Raw genomic sequence first — 16,916 nt, forward strand, 5'->3', positions numbered from 1 at the left:
GTGAAGAAAAACGGGGATGGATAAAGCAGATAAATTACTCAAGGAAGGGAGGAAATATGTAGTTGTTTGGTTCCTTTTGTTATTATTATTATTATCATTATTAACCAAACCACCAGCCTAAAGGCTTGAACTTAAACATAACACGTTTAAGGAACTCGTAATCAAATAATTATCAACGCTATTGTAAATCACAATTTATAATCTTGTACAGAGACGTATTGTTGTGAAATTCACGCGCTCGAACACACAACACAAACACACACACACTATTATATTAATTATCTATATATATATATAATATAGACGAGACAGAATATACAGATATACACACACACACACACACCACACAACACGCCCACACACATATATATATAATATATATATATATATATATATATATATATATATATATATATAAATATATATAATCGCCTGAACAGACAGGGCTCTAACTCGTGTTCGAGACACGGAAAAGAAATAAAAAATAGTCAAACTTTTGGGAACATTCAATGGCCTGAAAGTATAGAAGTATAGACTTTCACTTTTTCTTTTACTTTTAACTTTCCAATAATTTTCATACGACATCCGGTGTCCCTAAAACCGACCTCCTATTAAAGTTTCGCATATTTATAATCCACTTGGGGGGATATTGAACATTCCCATGAAATATTTGACCCCCTTTCGCCCTTAGTTTTAATGAATGGAATTCCGCGGGGGTAATTTTCCCCTTCACACATTCACTGGAATGTTAGACATCACGGTAATTTATTTTTAATCAGCAAGTTCACTCCGGCCTGACATAATCAGGTGCTCTCTCTCTCTTCTCTCTATCTCTCTACTCTCTCTCTCTCTCTTCTCTCCTCTCTCTCTCTCTCCAGCTAAAAATGTACCCAAAGGCACTACTCTGCCTTTGTCTCTCCTTTTCCCTGAGTATGACTTGTGTGATATATATATATATATATATATATATATATAGATATACTATATATATATATATATATATATATATATATATATATATATATATATTATATCTGTCTCATATGCGATTATCCTCATCAAAAGCTGTCGAACCTATGGAGTCTATATATTTACGATAAAACTGCTTTAATTCCCAGTACCATTTCTTACCCCCAAGGGGAAGACAAAAACTGTTTGCGCTGATGTTTGTTTTAGTACCTCCTGCCGACACGGAGCTATTTTCTTTTATTGTAATTCTACAATAAGTAATGAATATGAATCCTAGCGTAAAATTACCAAATCAGAAATTTTAAGATAAAAACAGGAATACAATAGTGTGACTGGTCTAGACCGATTAAGGCAATCTTCCGCGAAGCCTTGAAGGACAGGCTTCCAAACTTTCCTTAACTAGATCAGAAAACTCAGCCCTAGTCCAAAACTCAATCGTACATCTTCCCTGGTACAAACAATAATGTTATTCCCCTATAATTCATAGTCTACTCAATCACCTTTACCCAAGAAAAAGGAAAAATACTACCCCTCAGTTATTCCTTCGTAACCTCTCCCTCACCCAGAGATACCTTACACACCTTAGTCAGTCACTCAATCAACCTGACCTTTAATCTTTATTGAATACCTTATTTATCTCTCTCGCCTTCTCCTACTCGCGTTATATCCTGTTATGTTCCCACACACACACACACACACACACACACACACACACACACACACATATATATTATATATATATATATATCTATACATATATATATATATATATATATATGTACATATACACATACATATATATGCACGTCTATATATGTGTATACAAACGTGTGCATATATACACATATATATGTATGTATGCGTATATATATATATATATATATATATATATATATCTATATATATATATATATATATATATGCGTGTGTGTAGAAATATCTTTGAGCACCTACACTCATTTCGAGAGCATGTGTATAAACTACAGGTGTGGGTGTGTGAGTGTGTGAGTGTCCCTGAAGCGGAGGAGGCGTTCATGTCCAATCGAAACCAATTAAACAAGAACCATTTAACCAACAGCTATGACTGTCTGACTGATTGATTGATTGACATCATACCGAAGGCGAACGATTTAATAGAAACGAGCGAAATGAACGGGAACTACTATATAAACTATTCTATAAATCAAAGGATCGCGTTCTTTGTTTGTTTGTCAATAGTAATTAATGAATGAAAGAATGAACGAGCGGTAAGCAGTAAATTGACATACATTCATACCTGCGTTTGTTTTATATATATATATATATATATATAATTATATTATATATATATATATATATATATATTAATGTTACAAATATAGATATATTATATATATATTAATTTATGTAATATATATATTATATATAATTATATATAATATATATTATAATACTAATTCTCATCCACCACTTCTACTACCACTACCAATGATAATGAATAACAACAATAATAATGGTGATAGTGGAAATAAGAGAATTGATATTAACAAAATATCATAAATAACAATAATCAATAATACATAACTAGGGAAATTGATGACGATTATGAGATGACATGAAAAACAATAGAAAGACAACAAAGCTAATAATAATAATAATAATAATAATAATAATAATAATAATAACATCCACAAAGAAAACTCATAATCAATAAAATGGGAAAGTAAATCTACAGTCCTCTCTCTGACTATATAACAACAAAATCAAACAGGCATACTACTGTGGATTTACTTTCCTAATAATAATAACAATAATATGTCCAGCATTATCCTACCTCCAAGGGTAACATAGGCGTGCGCATGCGCGTGATCGGTCCCGTATGTAGCTGCGCACTGGTATATGCCAGCATCTGCCGGATCCACTGGGGCAATATGCAGAGACTCACGAGGACGGATTCGAACTCGACCACCAGACCTGTATGAAGGAAAAGGAAATATCATCACTGATTCTCTCTCTCTCTCTCCTGTTTATTCATGATATGAAATTCTGTAATACTCAAATGTAGAACACAAACTTATTAGATGTATCTATATCAACGTGAATAAAGCTGAATAATTTTTCTTAAGCCCGTTCAAGTATATATATATATATATATATATATATATATATATATATATATATATATATATATATATATATATTTATATATACGTATACAGATCGAGATAAAAAGATAGATGGATTGATGGATAGACAGACAGACTCAGACCCATAAATAGAGAGAGAGAGAGAGAGAGAGAGAGAGAGAGAGAGAGAGAGAGAGAGAGAGAGAGAGAGAGAGAGAGAGTTTAGGCTATCAGAACGTTTGCCGAAAAATTTGTAATACATTTGATAAATCTAAGTAGATAAATGTTCCTGAAGTTTATCTATTTCTATGTAATACATTTAGAGAATTCTAAGTAAACAAATATTCCTGTAGTTTATTTATTTCTATGTAATAAACTTTCAGATCTCTTAGTAAAAAAATAAATAAATCCCTGTGGTTTATTCATTTGTATGTACTACATTCTGAGAGCTCTATGTAAATAAATATTCATGTGGTTTATTTATTTCTATCATTATAAAGCAATACACTCATATAGAACAACCAAGATAAGTTGTTAACTTGCTAATTGAGTAAAATGAAAAAAATAAAATAAAATAAAATATACAAAAACAAAATATTAGCCTGAAGTGGGAGAGGTAATTTAAACATATTTCCCCTTTAGTTTTTCATTTCAGGATTCTCTCTTCATTACCTGCGATTTTCGGTCTAAATTTTAGATTTCGGAGAAATTTAATTTGTGGATTTACTCGATCGCCAAGTAAATCCAATTTATAATCGTAAGGGATTAAGTGGATTTTATAATCGTACAGGATTTAGTCAGTGAATTCGATTTCGATTCAGAATTCATCTCTTTTTCATTTCATTTCCTTAACGAATTCTGCAAAAAGCATAATTCAAGGACGGAATATAAAACTGAGAAAACAATTCAGTGGAAAAATATAAAAACTTTTTCTTAGTTTGAAGCATCAACATTCAGACGGAAGCCAGAATTTTATGTGCATTTGAAATATGGAATAAAAAAGAACTGCATAAATCTTAATGTTTTATCACAGCGTAGAATTTCAAAAAATAAAACACGCAAACTCAAATTTTTTTCACGTGCATTTTTTCTTGTGATACGAAGCGAATACAAAGCAATATATAAAGAACTTATGAACAGGTAAGTACCTCTAAATGTATACGCTCATCAGTTTAAAGATATAAGGATAATATTTAAACTATGATACACACATACACACATACTAAATATGCATAACTGAATCACGAAAATTTGGAACGTGATGAATATATAGATAAAGGCAAAAGCCACTTTCCTTCTTGGCGTATGCCTTATATATATATATATATATATATATATAAATATATATATATATTATTATATATATATATATATATACATATATATATAAAATACATATGTGTACACATACACACAAACACACACACATACCTATATATATATATATATGTGTGTGTGTGTGTGTGTGTGTGTCTGTGTGTGTATGGGCATGTACATATATACATTATAAAGATGTGACATAAGCGCTTTCACCCCAAAACTAATCAGAGCCCCTGTAAACATAATGTTTTCTGCAAAGTCATTAAAACTTAAAAAGAAGAATAATCAAGAAACAAATGTCAAGGGAGGTAAGCGAGGATTAAACTCTGTTCATGATGCTGACTGAAATACACGAATTTTTATTCTCTACATTTCTTCAGTCTACTTTGCTCAATATGAGGCAATAGAAATATTGGTATGTAGGAACACAAATTAAATGTAGAAGTGAACTATAACAGAGATACTAACAATAATTCATTTATAAAGGAAAGAAACCCACTACTGTAAGTACTGTAAGGGTCTTTATCAAATCAATTGCAAGAGAATTATGCAAAAAAATCATTATACACTAAAAGAATGCACAGAAATTACAAAACAATTAAGTAAAAATTCGTCATAAACAAAAAGAATGCGTAGAAAAATTTATAATTACACCAAGGCATTGTAACCCGTAATTAACGAAAACATGAAATATAATATATAATTTGCATTTCTCAAAAAACTTGACGAAAAGCCTATATAGCAATTAAACTAGAAGAGAATACCTCTTAATTCTTTCAATTTAAAAAAGCTCAGGTCTTGGCCATCCCCATCATTATCACATCAACTCCCCCCCCCCACCCTGCCCCCCATTCAAATAAGATAAATTATAAAAAGAAAATAGAATGGAAACTTGGTAGAAGCCCAGCCCCACTTTCTCTCCTCCTTCCCCCACAACCCCCACTCTCTCTCTCTCTCTCTCTCCTCTCTCTCCCTCTATCTTTCTTCTCGTCTCCTCTCTCTCTCTCTCTCTCCTTCTCCTGAATGCAGCGTCTGATGAGGCATCCTTATGAAACTGGCAATTTCCCCCACGGGGGTGAAATAGCACTTAATTAGCGTCCCAGCACATGAACTGGACTGGGTATGACGCAATTCTGCAATCCTCGACTTGCCTTTTCATTTCTCCCACTCTGTTCTTTGGCTCAGAGCGGATTTTCTTCGGGAAAATGATCAAAAGATATATCAATAGAGTATTTTGAAACAGCAAAGGCATTACAGGGGATAAAGTTATGAAAGCGTTTTGGCCTTTTTTTTTTTTATTTATAATCTGGCTGCATGATTAATTTGCGACTGTAAAATATATAAGCTTAAAAGACAGGAAAGGAGACTTATTCAAACAAATTCCTCAGGCTTACTTGAACAATAAGAAGAACGTTTAAACAATACAGCACTGTATTATATATTATATATAATATATATAAGTCATATCGGTAATGTGATTCATATACATACATCGAGCTACAAATGTCCTTTAATATCTCTCACTCTACCTCGGAATTAATATATTTTCATATATGCTTACCGAAGGGGGAATTTTATTAGGCGATAATAGAATTGTCGGCACCCAGGCGCGAAATTAGGACACCATACAAATCCAGGAACGTCAGTGAAGCTTTTACCCACTCCACCACCGCAAGAGGCTATAAATTAATGCCGTCTCTCACCCTCAAATACCTTTATCGCTCAGGTATTCCCGTATTTGGAGCTAGCATTAACCCACCTTGACCTCGGTAGTGTTGTAGTGCTTATGACAGCACGTAGCCATTAATATAAGTCATATCACATTACCGTGATTCATATACATACATCGAGCTACAAATGTCCTTTAATATCTAACCCTCACTACCTCGGAATTTTAATTATATCATATGCTTAACCGAAGGGGAATTTATTAGGCGATAATAGAATTGGTCGGTACCCAGGCGCGAACCTAGGACACCATACAAATCCAGGAACGTCAGTGAAGGTTTTAACCCACTACCCAACACCGCAAGAGGCTATAAATGACGTTTCTGGATTTGTATGGTGTCTAGGTTCTATTATCGCCTAATAAAATTCCCTTCGGTTAAGCATATATGAAAATATATATTAATTCCGAGGTAGAGTGAATTAGATATTAAAGGACATTTGTAGCTCGATGTATATATACAACACACACACATATATAATATATATATATATATATATATACCACATTCATATTAAATATATATGTATGTATATGAAATATATAACATAGTATGTATATATGTATGTATTATATTATACATATATATTTGTATATAAAGTATACATATGCGCATACATACACGCACACACATATATTATATATATATACATAGTATATATATATATATATATATATATAATATATATATATAAACTTCCTCCATCTAAAAAAGGAAAGTTGAACACAGCATTCTCTTCTTGTAATAACAGCTCTCCAGTTCCACGGCGAACAGGAACTAATCACCTCCCTTGCTTGCCTCTGCTAATGAGGGACATCTAGCATACCGGTTAATTACTACTGTTTGTGCACATCACTAAGCATAAATGCCAGCTTAGGACTCAATTTTGGATTTCAGCTAGAGACTGGCAAGAATAACTTGAAAATAAGTTTTTTTTTCAAGTAACCTTCGGTTTATGTATATTTGTGTGCATTAGAAGCCGGGATGTAAATTCCATAATATAAATATGTAGGTAAATGCACGCACATTATATTATATATGAAAATACATATTCATTCAATTATGTTCACTCTCCTCTTATACGATGATAATCCTCCATGTTTTTTACAGTCGTTTTTCCGATGGCGCTGTTAACCCTTTCTCTACCGCCACAGTTGTCCGACCATCAAGCACCCAATTTACAGCTTAAAAAAAATTAATAAAATAATTAATAAAACGGGCACAAAGTCTTTCCCCCGTGTAATCGATCACGCCTCGTTCGGCGGAAACATGAAGCATACGTATATAACCATTTAACGAGTGGAATGTCATAAAAATAAAATAATCACAAACTTATCCCTCTACACATTGTGAAGGTCATCAAATAGCTATATACAGTGAAGGTCATCAAATAGCTATATACACTGTATTGGTATTGCAAAAAAAATCGTAGAAGAAAATTGCTAGTCTTGCAATTCTGAATCGTGTGTACGTAACGATAAAGATAAGAGATGTATGGCATTTTAGTCGTCTAAGGAGACAAAACGGGATGTTAAAGCTATTAGTGAGGTAAAAGGGAAAGAGCAGAGTGTGCGGGAATGAGAAGAACAAAGCGTGATTGCGTCTGGGGCAGCTGAATGGTGCAGAGCTGGGAAAGGAGAATAGTACTTCTAGAGTCGGGAATACTCTACGGATCTCAAAGGGCACACATCTAGTTCGAAGACTGTATGGATAAGGTTGAGTGTTAGAAAAAAAAACGTAATAGGAAGGAATAGGGTCCAGGTATGGTATAAAAAGAAATTAACAATGTTTTTGTGATTATCCAAATTTGAACCTGGTCCGGGTTGGAGAACATGAAAGGGTGGGGCTGCTAGATGACTTAAATGCATGGTCAGGTAGCAGGGAAACATGTTGTTGGTAAGTACAGTTCCTGGAACGAATGCGACTTAGGGAGCCTTGTGGAAATATAAGGACATTTGGGAAAGAGGTTATTTGTGAGGAAAATAGTCTTCCCGATTATTTCATGGACATAATTGTATGTAAGAGCATGATGTTGGACGAACTGATGCAAGAGCAAGATGGTGGAAGTAAAGGTAAGAAGATTAGCTGGAGGTAATTTTAATTATGATTTGGCTAAAGTAAAAGTTAAGAAAGAATAATATAAAAAAGGGACTTGATAAGTGGGATGTAAAATATTATAAAAGCTGAAATTACTGCAAAGGTATGTGGCACAGAAATAGTTTGGTTCACTAAAAGTATGTTGTTTCCATGGCTGTTTCATATCTTCTTGGCTTATTTGTATGCAGATGTAAAGTTTGCGATAAGAACATGATCAGTGAAAAATAATGGAATGGCTGATGTTAGCACGTATAATACAATAATGAGCGGGACACTGAAAAGAAATGGCAGAAACTTGTGACTTTTAAAGTGGTTGTAAGAAGAAAATGTTGAAAGTAAAAGTAAGCAAAGAACGGGTTGAGTGTAAATGGAAACTAGGATGCTGAAGCAATGAATGTTAATCTTCTTCTCAGCTGGTTCCCATTTTTATATGGGGTCGCCGTTTCGGATGAGCAGTTTCCATCTACTTCTATCCTGCGCTTCTGCCTCATCATGCCTTCTCATGTAAGTCAATGAATGTTAATCCGCAAGGGAAAAAAAGGATTCATAGAGTTAGTCGGAAGTATATACAATAAATGATGGTAGATTGAAAGAAGATCTAGTTCACAGAAGTGATGACTGGAAAGAGCCTTGAAGTGTCTATGAAGGTGAAGTTGAGGATGTGTAAAGAAAATGTTGAGGCACCTCTCCTCCGTGACAGCGAAGTACGAACGTTGAATGCAAGTGAAAGGAATAATGTTGAAGCTATGAGATGAATTATTGGTTGCATGGTAAACACGGTGTAAAATAAATTTTAAAAATATGAGAATTACGGAAATATATAAGATGTAAAAAGGGATAGTTTATTTGAAAGATAGATCAGCGTCTTGAGATGGTGTTGTCCGTGTGGAAAGAATGGAAGACGTTAGCTTAAAGAAAAGTATATAATCCAAAAGCGTTAAGAGCGGAGGCGAAGAAGACCTGGATAGATGGAGTAATTAATATACAGGAAAGGTATGATCTTATTCTCCAAGAAGCAGGCGAGTGTATGCAATATCTCACTGTGTACGGGTTCTACGTGCTGCTGATGAGCACTATGTATATAGAGCTTAGTGTTCATTCACACACACACACACACAGATATATATATATATATATCTATATATATACTATATATATATATATATACATGCACACACAATCAAAAATCTCTTCTACTTCGTTCGTAAATACCAACGACCACTGACCAAGAGTAACTTCCCTGAGCCGCAAGCAAGCAGCTATTAAAATTTGCAGCAATAAAGAACTGGGTATTGGTTTTGGTTTATTCCTGCCACCAAAAACCAAACTCTTTCTCATACATATTCGGGGAAAAAACGACAGTACTAAAAATAAAAACAAATGGAGGATTTGCCTTAATACACAATTAAACAGTATCGGAGATTGAGAGAATATAAAAATCGTTTTCATCTCCGGGTACAACCCATTTTACATCAAACTGAATTGATAGAGGATCACAGGTCGGTACTCCACTAAAAGAAATGAAGGAGAGAGAAGAGAGAGAGAGAGAGAGAGAGCGAGAGAGAGAGAAGAGAGAAAGGGGGGAAAAGAAGAGAGAGAGAGAGAGAGAGAGAGAATTTAATTTCGCAGTAACACCGATGTTGCTAATAAAACAGAAATATCATTTTTATATCTGGTCAGTAATTGCATAGATATCCAACCTTCATTTCTCCTTAAAATACAACAACAGCCATAACCCTACTTAGACGAGGAACTGCTAAACCGCACACTGAGCTGAAACAGTAATCAAAACCAGACGAAAACATTTGTCATAGAAACACGACAGCAAAGTTTAAGAAAACCAGTTACATGCTGCTGGGATCTTAGCGCGGAGACACGAGTCTCCTTTTATAAGATAAGCGATAACATCAGAATATGATTAACTTGGGCTGAAATAAAGATAGGCCATAACTGTCAGACATCTTGAGGAAGTAAATGCCATTATAATTGTTCCCTATTTGGACCCTCGTTTTCACAAGCCTTGTGTCAAAAAATGTTTATGCATATATGGTGTAATTGAAGTTTCTGTGTGTGTGTGTGTAAACATGCCTTTTCCTGCCTTACCTCAGAATTTGCCCGTCTTTATACCAAGTCACTGTGTCGACAGGGTGCCCAGATACGTGACATCTCAGTTCAAGGCGGCCCCCGGCATCAACCTGCTTTTCGCGCGGAGTAACCTGCAAAAAAACAAGACATTCTTATGATTAATCTTATCAAAAATATTTTAAATACTTATAAATACTTTTCACAATGCTTCCCAACCGACATTTTACCACTACACACACACACACACAAATTATATATATATATATATATATATATATATATATATATATATATATATATATATATATATTTGGCATTATGCCAAGCGCTGGGGCAACTAAGGCCATTCAGCGCTGACACGGAAATTGGCAGTGAAAGGTTTGAAAGGTTTTACAGGAGGAAAACCTAGCAGTTGCACTACAAAACAACTGTTAGGAGAGCGTGGACAGTAAGATGGAAGAATGAGAATATAAACAGATGTACAGTAAAAGGAGTGACAGTAGTTGTAGCTAGGGGCCGAAGGGACGCTGCAAAGAACCTAAAGTAATGCCTACATTGTACCGAATGAGGTACACTGACGGCACTACCCTTCTACAGGGACTATACTTTATAATCTTAAGTGAATGACCATCATACACAAGTCTCCTTTATCTTTATGCTTACGAGTATTAAGTAATGTCAAATAAATTTAAACAGAACTGGGTTCTATATCTATAGTCATGAAAATGCAGAAGCAAGGTAAACCTCATTTATCCAAATACTACTCACAAAAGTGTTTTCGTATAAATTTTGGATAGCAACACACTACAAAGATACGAGAGAGAGAGAGAGAGAGAGAGAGAGAGAGAGAGAGAGAGAGAGAGAGAAATAATCTTCATATCTAACCTGCACGGAAAGTGGAAGGGTGACCAGCAGGTGAGCCGAGAACCTGGTCTCCCCGACGGTGTTGTTGGCGACGCAGGTGTACTCTCCGGAGTCGTCGTAGACGACGCTCCCGAGGACCAGTGATCCTCCCACGTTCCAAATGCCTCCTCCGCTGTTGCTGGCGCTCAGCACTGTCGACCCCCGGTACCATCTGTAGGTCGGGAGGGAGATAGGTTGAGGCAATGGTTATATCATGTGCTCACTCAGAGGGAATGAGGAAATAAAAGATAAGGGACATAAACTGAGATAAGCATCAAAAGAGAACAATATTAGCAATAACAAGGAAAATAAAATGTAATGTGAAAACGGAGAGGGTAGAGAGGGAAATAAAATTAAGAAAAGAATGATAAAATGTATAAAAAACGCAACAGACTAAAAAACAAACAAAGAATTAAGAAGTAATAAAGAATATACATAAAAATAACAAATAAAAAAAGATTTAAGAAGTAATATACATAAAAAAATAACAAATAAAAAAACAGATTTAATAAGTAAAAGAAGCTCATGACCACATTGCTTACTCACCTAAGTCAGCCTCTTAAAAGACTTTTTATACACAATATTCCCTTGAAAAACCTTGGGGTGATGTTTTGACCCACAAAAAAACAAAAAAACCTGAAAGCATACCATATGCATATGCATGCATATAAATAAACCGTACCCGTTGTTCTGGAGACGGAAATTTATATTTTTTTTAACCATTCCCATGTGAACCTTTTTCTGGGCCAGTATTGTGGTCCATTTTGGCCCCAAAATCTATCCTATATATCAAATGTGTAAGTTTTGTGATTTTTCTTAAGGAATTCTAGAAGCAAGGGATTTTCAATACCACCACCACCCTAGCTCCAAAACTAATTAATTATCTTCCCAGGGAAAGGGTCTGTAGCCACTAATTTGAACAAACTTGAATCCCCGTAACCATACAAATCTGATAGAGCGGTTCTACAAACTGCAAATTAGAAAAGTTTCCGCCAAACAGATCGACAAGCTTTGATCAGAAATGCTCACTTAAACTTTCAGATCAGGTGAGTTTGGAAAAATAACAAAAGATAAAAGTACACATTGAAATTCTGAAGAAAAAAAATTAAAAAAAGAAGAAAAATACAGAGAGAGAGAGAGAGAGAGAGAGAGAGAGAGAGAGAGAGAGAGAGAGAGAGAGAGAGAGAGAGAGAGAAAAGATACTATTATAGTATTGATAAACGGGAAAGAAAGAAAACAAATTAATTAAAAAAATGGAAAAACACTGCGGAAAAAAATAGCGATATCTAAAACACAAAAGTAAACAAAATAAAGAAAATTACAGAACAATGCAGACAGCAGATGCGGAGGTCAGTAAATAAACAACACATGAAAAAACTTAATTGGTGCTTAACTACCTGCAATATGCTTGCAAGATAACAAAGCTGCACACGACGCAGAAAGGAAACCCCGAGGACAGAAAGAGGGAAGGGAAAGAACAGAAGAATAACGAGAGGAACAGTAAGAGCATAATGAACAGCAGAGGATAAGGGCAGAAAGAAAAACCACACAAGAAAGTTAGAGAGAGACAAGGGAAGAGAAACATGAATAAGAAACTGGAGGAACATGAGACCAAAATTTTGAGGAAGAAGAAAAATATAACGAAACAGAAGCAGCAGTTTGGAAGACCAAGACAGGAAGAGAACAAGTAATTATAAAAGAAGAGGGGGGAACTGAAAAATGAGAAATATCAAGAAGCCAGAAGGTAAAAGCAAAAATAACAGAAGAAACTGTTTGGTTAGATTAGACCACCGACGAAAGAAGCAGTAGTAAAAAAAAAAAAAAAAAAAAAAGAGAGAGAGAGAGAGAGAAGACCATGAAAGGAAAAGAAGGAAAGAATGGAAATGCAGGATGTGCAAAAGAAGAAGGAATAGAGGAAAAGACGAAAAAACAAAAAAGAAACGGTGTCGGGAGGAAGGGAAGGAGAGATCAAATAATTAAATTGGAGTGTGTGTGTGTGTGTGTGTGTGTGTGTGATATGAGGAGATGATAAAAGAAAAGATATATATATATATATATATATATATATATATATATATATATATATATATATATATATATATATATAGGATGTCTAAGAAATAAGCAAGGGATGAAGAAGAGGGATAAGCAAATAGAAAGAGGAGGAACATTACGAAAAATAAGAAAAGAAGAAACAATATGAGGCACACTAAAAGGAAGGATAGGTTCACTTAAAGTCCCTCGCCTATAGAATTGTCTGGCAGAATAGAAGAAAGCGAGGAACAGAATGAGCATAAAGGCAAGGGAAAATAAAGTATAGAATAAAACTAGAAAAACTGAAGGTGAAGAAAAACTAAGACAAAAAGAAGAAGACGAAGAAGAAGAAGAGATGGCAAATGAAAATAACGTGAAGAATAAAACAAGAAAAATTACAGAAGAAGAAACTAAGACAAAGAGAATTATCAAGCATTTGAAGAAGAAGAAGAAGAAGAAGAAGAAGAAGAGCCTAGGAGAAGGGAACAAAGTGAGGAAGTGTAAGAGGAGAGGCACCTCAGGGAGATAACATTTGCTCATCAATATGCAAAGGCGTCGATGCCTAAACTTCTGATGAACATAATCCTTTGGTCGCCCCGAAATGAAATCATTAGCGAGGCATTACCGGCAGGCCATGGATTTGCACCGATGAATTTCGCCTCCCTTCTAAACTTTCACCGTTAAATAATTCCAGGCAGCGGTTTTCCATCACTAAAAGTCCTCTCCTTTCAAATTTTAACCGGCATATGTTTTAGATTTATGGATTTGAACAATTAAAAATTATTAAACTTATTAAAATTTGTCACTGAGTTTTTTCGCCTTTCATTATTTTCAGAGCATAGATTTGCACCATTTCATATCTAAATATTTTTGCCTTTTAAATAAATGAATTTTTAAAGGGTTCCAAGTAAACATCACCATCCTTGAATATTTTCACCTCCAAGTAAGATAAACGTTTAAAAGTCATATTTTGCAATGACTTAAGGCAGAAAATATTACATAAAAATCTTTGAACGACTCTTTATACGTTAAACAGCGAAACAATACCAGTTCACTTTTCAACATGTTAATTTACATTTTCTTTTCTAGTAACTGATCTCTTCTTTCTGTATATCCTCTTACCTTCGGTTACATCTTTCAAAAGAACACTATATTCTTTGGAAGCTTGAATTTAAAGTCAATGGCTCATGTGGGATAGTTCCGTTTGAATAATAATAATAATAATAATAATAATAATAATAATAATAATAATAATAATAATAATGTTAAATGTAAATAAGTACGCCAAAGTCTAGAGACAACAGCAAACCAAATAATAATAATAATAATAATAATAATAATAATAATAATAATAATAATAATAATAATAATAATAATAATAATAATAATAATAATAAAAACACCGACGAAGTAACAGAGGACGGAATGGGTAGAACAGATTAGACAATGGATGGAGCCAGATACAGAGAGAACAAAGATCCCCTCCATGAAAGCCTACAACACCAAGAAATTAAGGGAGAAAACAAGTGAGGTCAATGAAATAATGGGCATAATACACACCACCAGTATCACAGAAACAAATAACTTGGTATATGCAGGAGCAAGATTAGTAGCAGAACTGATGGGGATTCGAACACCAACACCACCAGCACAACCAACCCAACAGAAACCAAAACAGCAACCTCCTTGGAAAAGGCGCCTGCAAAAGCAAATCATGGTGATGAGATCTGACTTGAGTAAACTGAAAGAGATGGCGGAAAAAAGGCTAAGAAGCAAGAAAACAAGGGAGGAACTCAACGAGAAATACAAATTACAAGAGAGGGGACTAAACAACACAATAGAAGATGTAAAACAGAGGCTTAAGGCCAAAGCACATAAGATCCAACGGTACATGAACAGGAATAAGGGATACCAACAGAACAAACTATTCGGAACCAACCAGAAAAGACTATACAGCCAACTAAGAGGGGAAGACAACCACCCAGAAATTCCTGAAGCCGAACCAAGTAAGAGACTCTGGGAAAACATATGGAGTAATCCGGTATCACACAACAAACATGCAACATGGCTCCAGGAAGTCAAGGAAGAAGAAACAGGGAGAATAAAACAAAGATTCACAGAGATCACGACAGACACAGTCAGACACAACTAAAGAAATGCCAAACTGGAAAGCCCCAGGTCCGATGAAGTCCATGGATACTGGCTCAAAAACTTCAAGGCCCTACACCCACGAATAGCAGAACAACTCCAGCATTGTATCTCAAATCACCATGCACCCAAATGGATGACCACAGGAAGAACATCCTTAGTACAAAAAGACAAGAGTAACTACAGGCCTATCACCTGCCTACCGATAATGTGGAAGTTACTAACAGGTATCATCAGTGAAAGGCTATACAATTACCTAGAGGAGACAAACACCATCCACCCCCACCAACAGAAAGGCTGCAGAAGGAAGTGTAGGGGCACAAAAGACCAGCTCCTCATAGACAAAATGGTAATGAAGAACAGTAGGAGAAGGAAAACCAACCTAAGCATGGCATGGATAGACTATAAGAAAGCCTTCGACATGATACCACACACATGGCTAATAGAATGCCTGAAAATATATGGGGCAGAGGAAAACACCATCAGCTTCCTCAAAAATACAATGCGCAACTGGAATACAATACTTACAAGCTCTGGAATAAGACTAGCAGAGGTTAATATCAGGAGAGGGATCTTCCAGGGCGACTCACTGTCCCCACTACTCTTCGTAGTAGCCATGATTCCCATGACAAAAGTACTACAGAAGATGGATGCCGGGTACCAACTCAAGAAAAGAGGCAACAAAATCAACCATCTGATGTTCATGGACGACATCAAGCTGTATGGTAAGAGCATCAAGGAAATAGATACCCTAATCCAGACTGTAAGGATTGTATCTGGGGACATCCGGATGGAGTTTGGAATAGAAAGATGCGCCTTAGTCAACATACAAAAAGGCAAAGTAACGAGAACTGAAGGGATAAAGCTACCAGATGGGAGCAACATCAAACACATAGATGAGACAGGATACAAATACCTGGGAATAATGGAAGGAGGGGATATAAAACACCAAGAGATGAAGGACACGATCAGGAAAGAATATATGCAGAGACTCAAGGCGATACTCAAGTCAAAACTCAATGGAGGAAATATGATAAAAGCCATAAACACATGGGCAGTGCCAGTAATCAGATACAGCGCGGAATAGTGGAATGGACGAAGGCAGAACTCCGCAGCATAGATCAGAAAACCAGGAAACATATGACAATACACAAAGCACTACACCCAAGAGCAAATACGGACAGACTACATAACACGAAAGGAAGGAGGCAGAGGACTACTAAGTATAGAGGACTGCGTCAACATCGAGAACAGAGCACTGGGGCAATATCTGAAAACCAGAGAAGACGAGTGGCTAAAGAGTGCATGGGAAGAAGGACTAATAAAAGTAGACGAAGACCCAGAAATATACAGAGACAGGAGAATGACAGACAGAACAGAGGACTGGCACAACAAACCAATGCACGGACAATACATGAGACAGACTAAAGAACTAGCCAGCGATGACACATGGCAATGGCTACAGAGGGGAGAGCTAAAGAAGGAAACTGAAGGAATGATAACAGCGGCACAAGATCAGGCCCTAAGA

At 35.3% G+C, this 16,916-nt stretch overlaps 1 protein-coding gene across 1 annotated transcript in view; it reads right to left on the minus strand.

Moving 5' to 3' along the window:
* LOC135227050 (cell adhesion molecule Dscam1-like) overlaps window positions 1–16,916 on the minus strand; it is a 343,394-nt gene that overhangs the window by 107,630 nt on the left and 218,848 nt on the right. The window contains 3 exon segments of the mRNA XM_064266856.1: window positions 2,783–2,922; window positions 10,322–10,434; window positions 11,189–11,378. Coding sequence (XP_064122926.1) covers window positions 2,783–2,922; window positions 10,322–10,434; window positions 11,189–11,378 — 443 coding nt within the window.

This window comes from Macrobrachium nipponense, chromosome 15, assembly GCF_015104395.2.
Source record: "Macrobrachium nipponense isolate FS-2020 chromosome 15, ASM1510439v2, whole genome shotgun sequence".
Lineage (NCBI taxonomy): Eukaryota > Metazoa > Arthropoda > Malacostraca > Decapoda > Palaemonidae > Macrobrachium > Macrobrachium nipponense.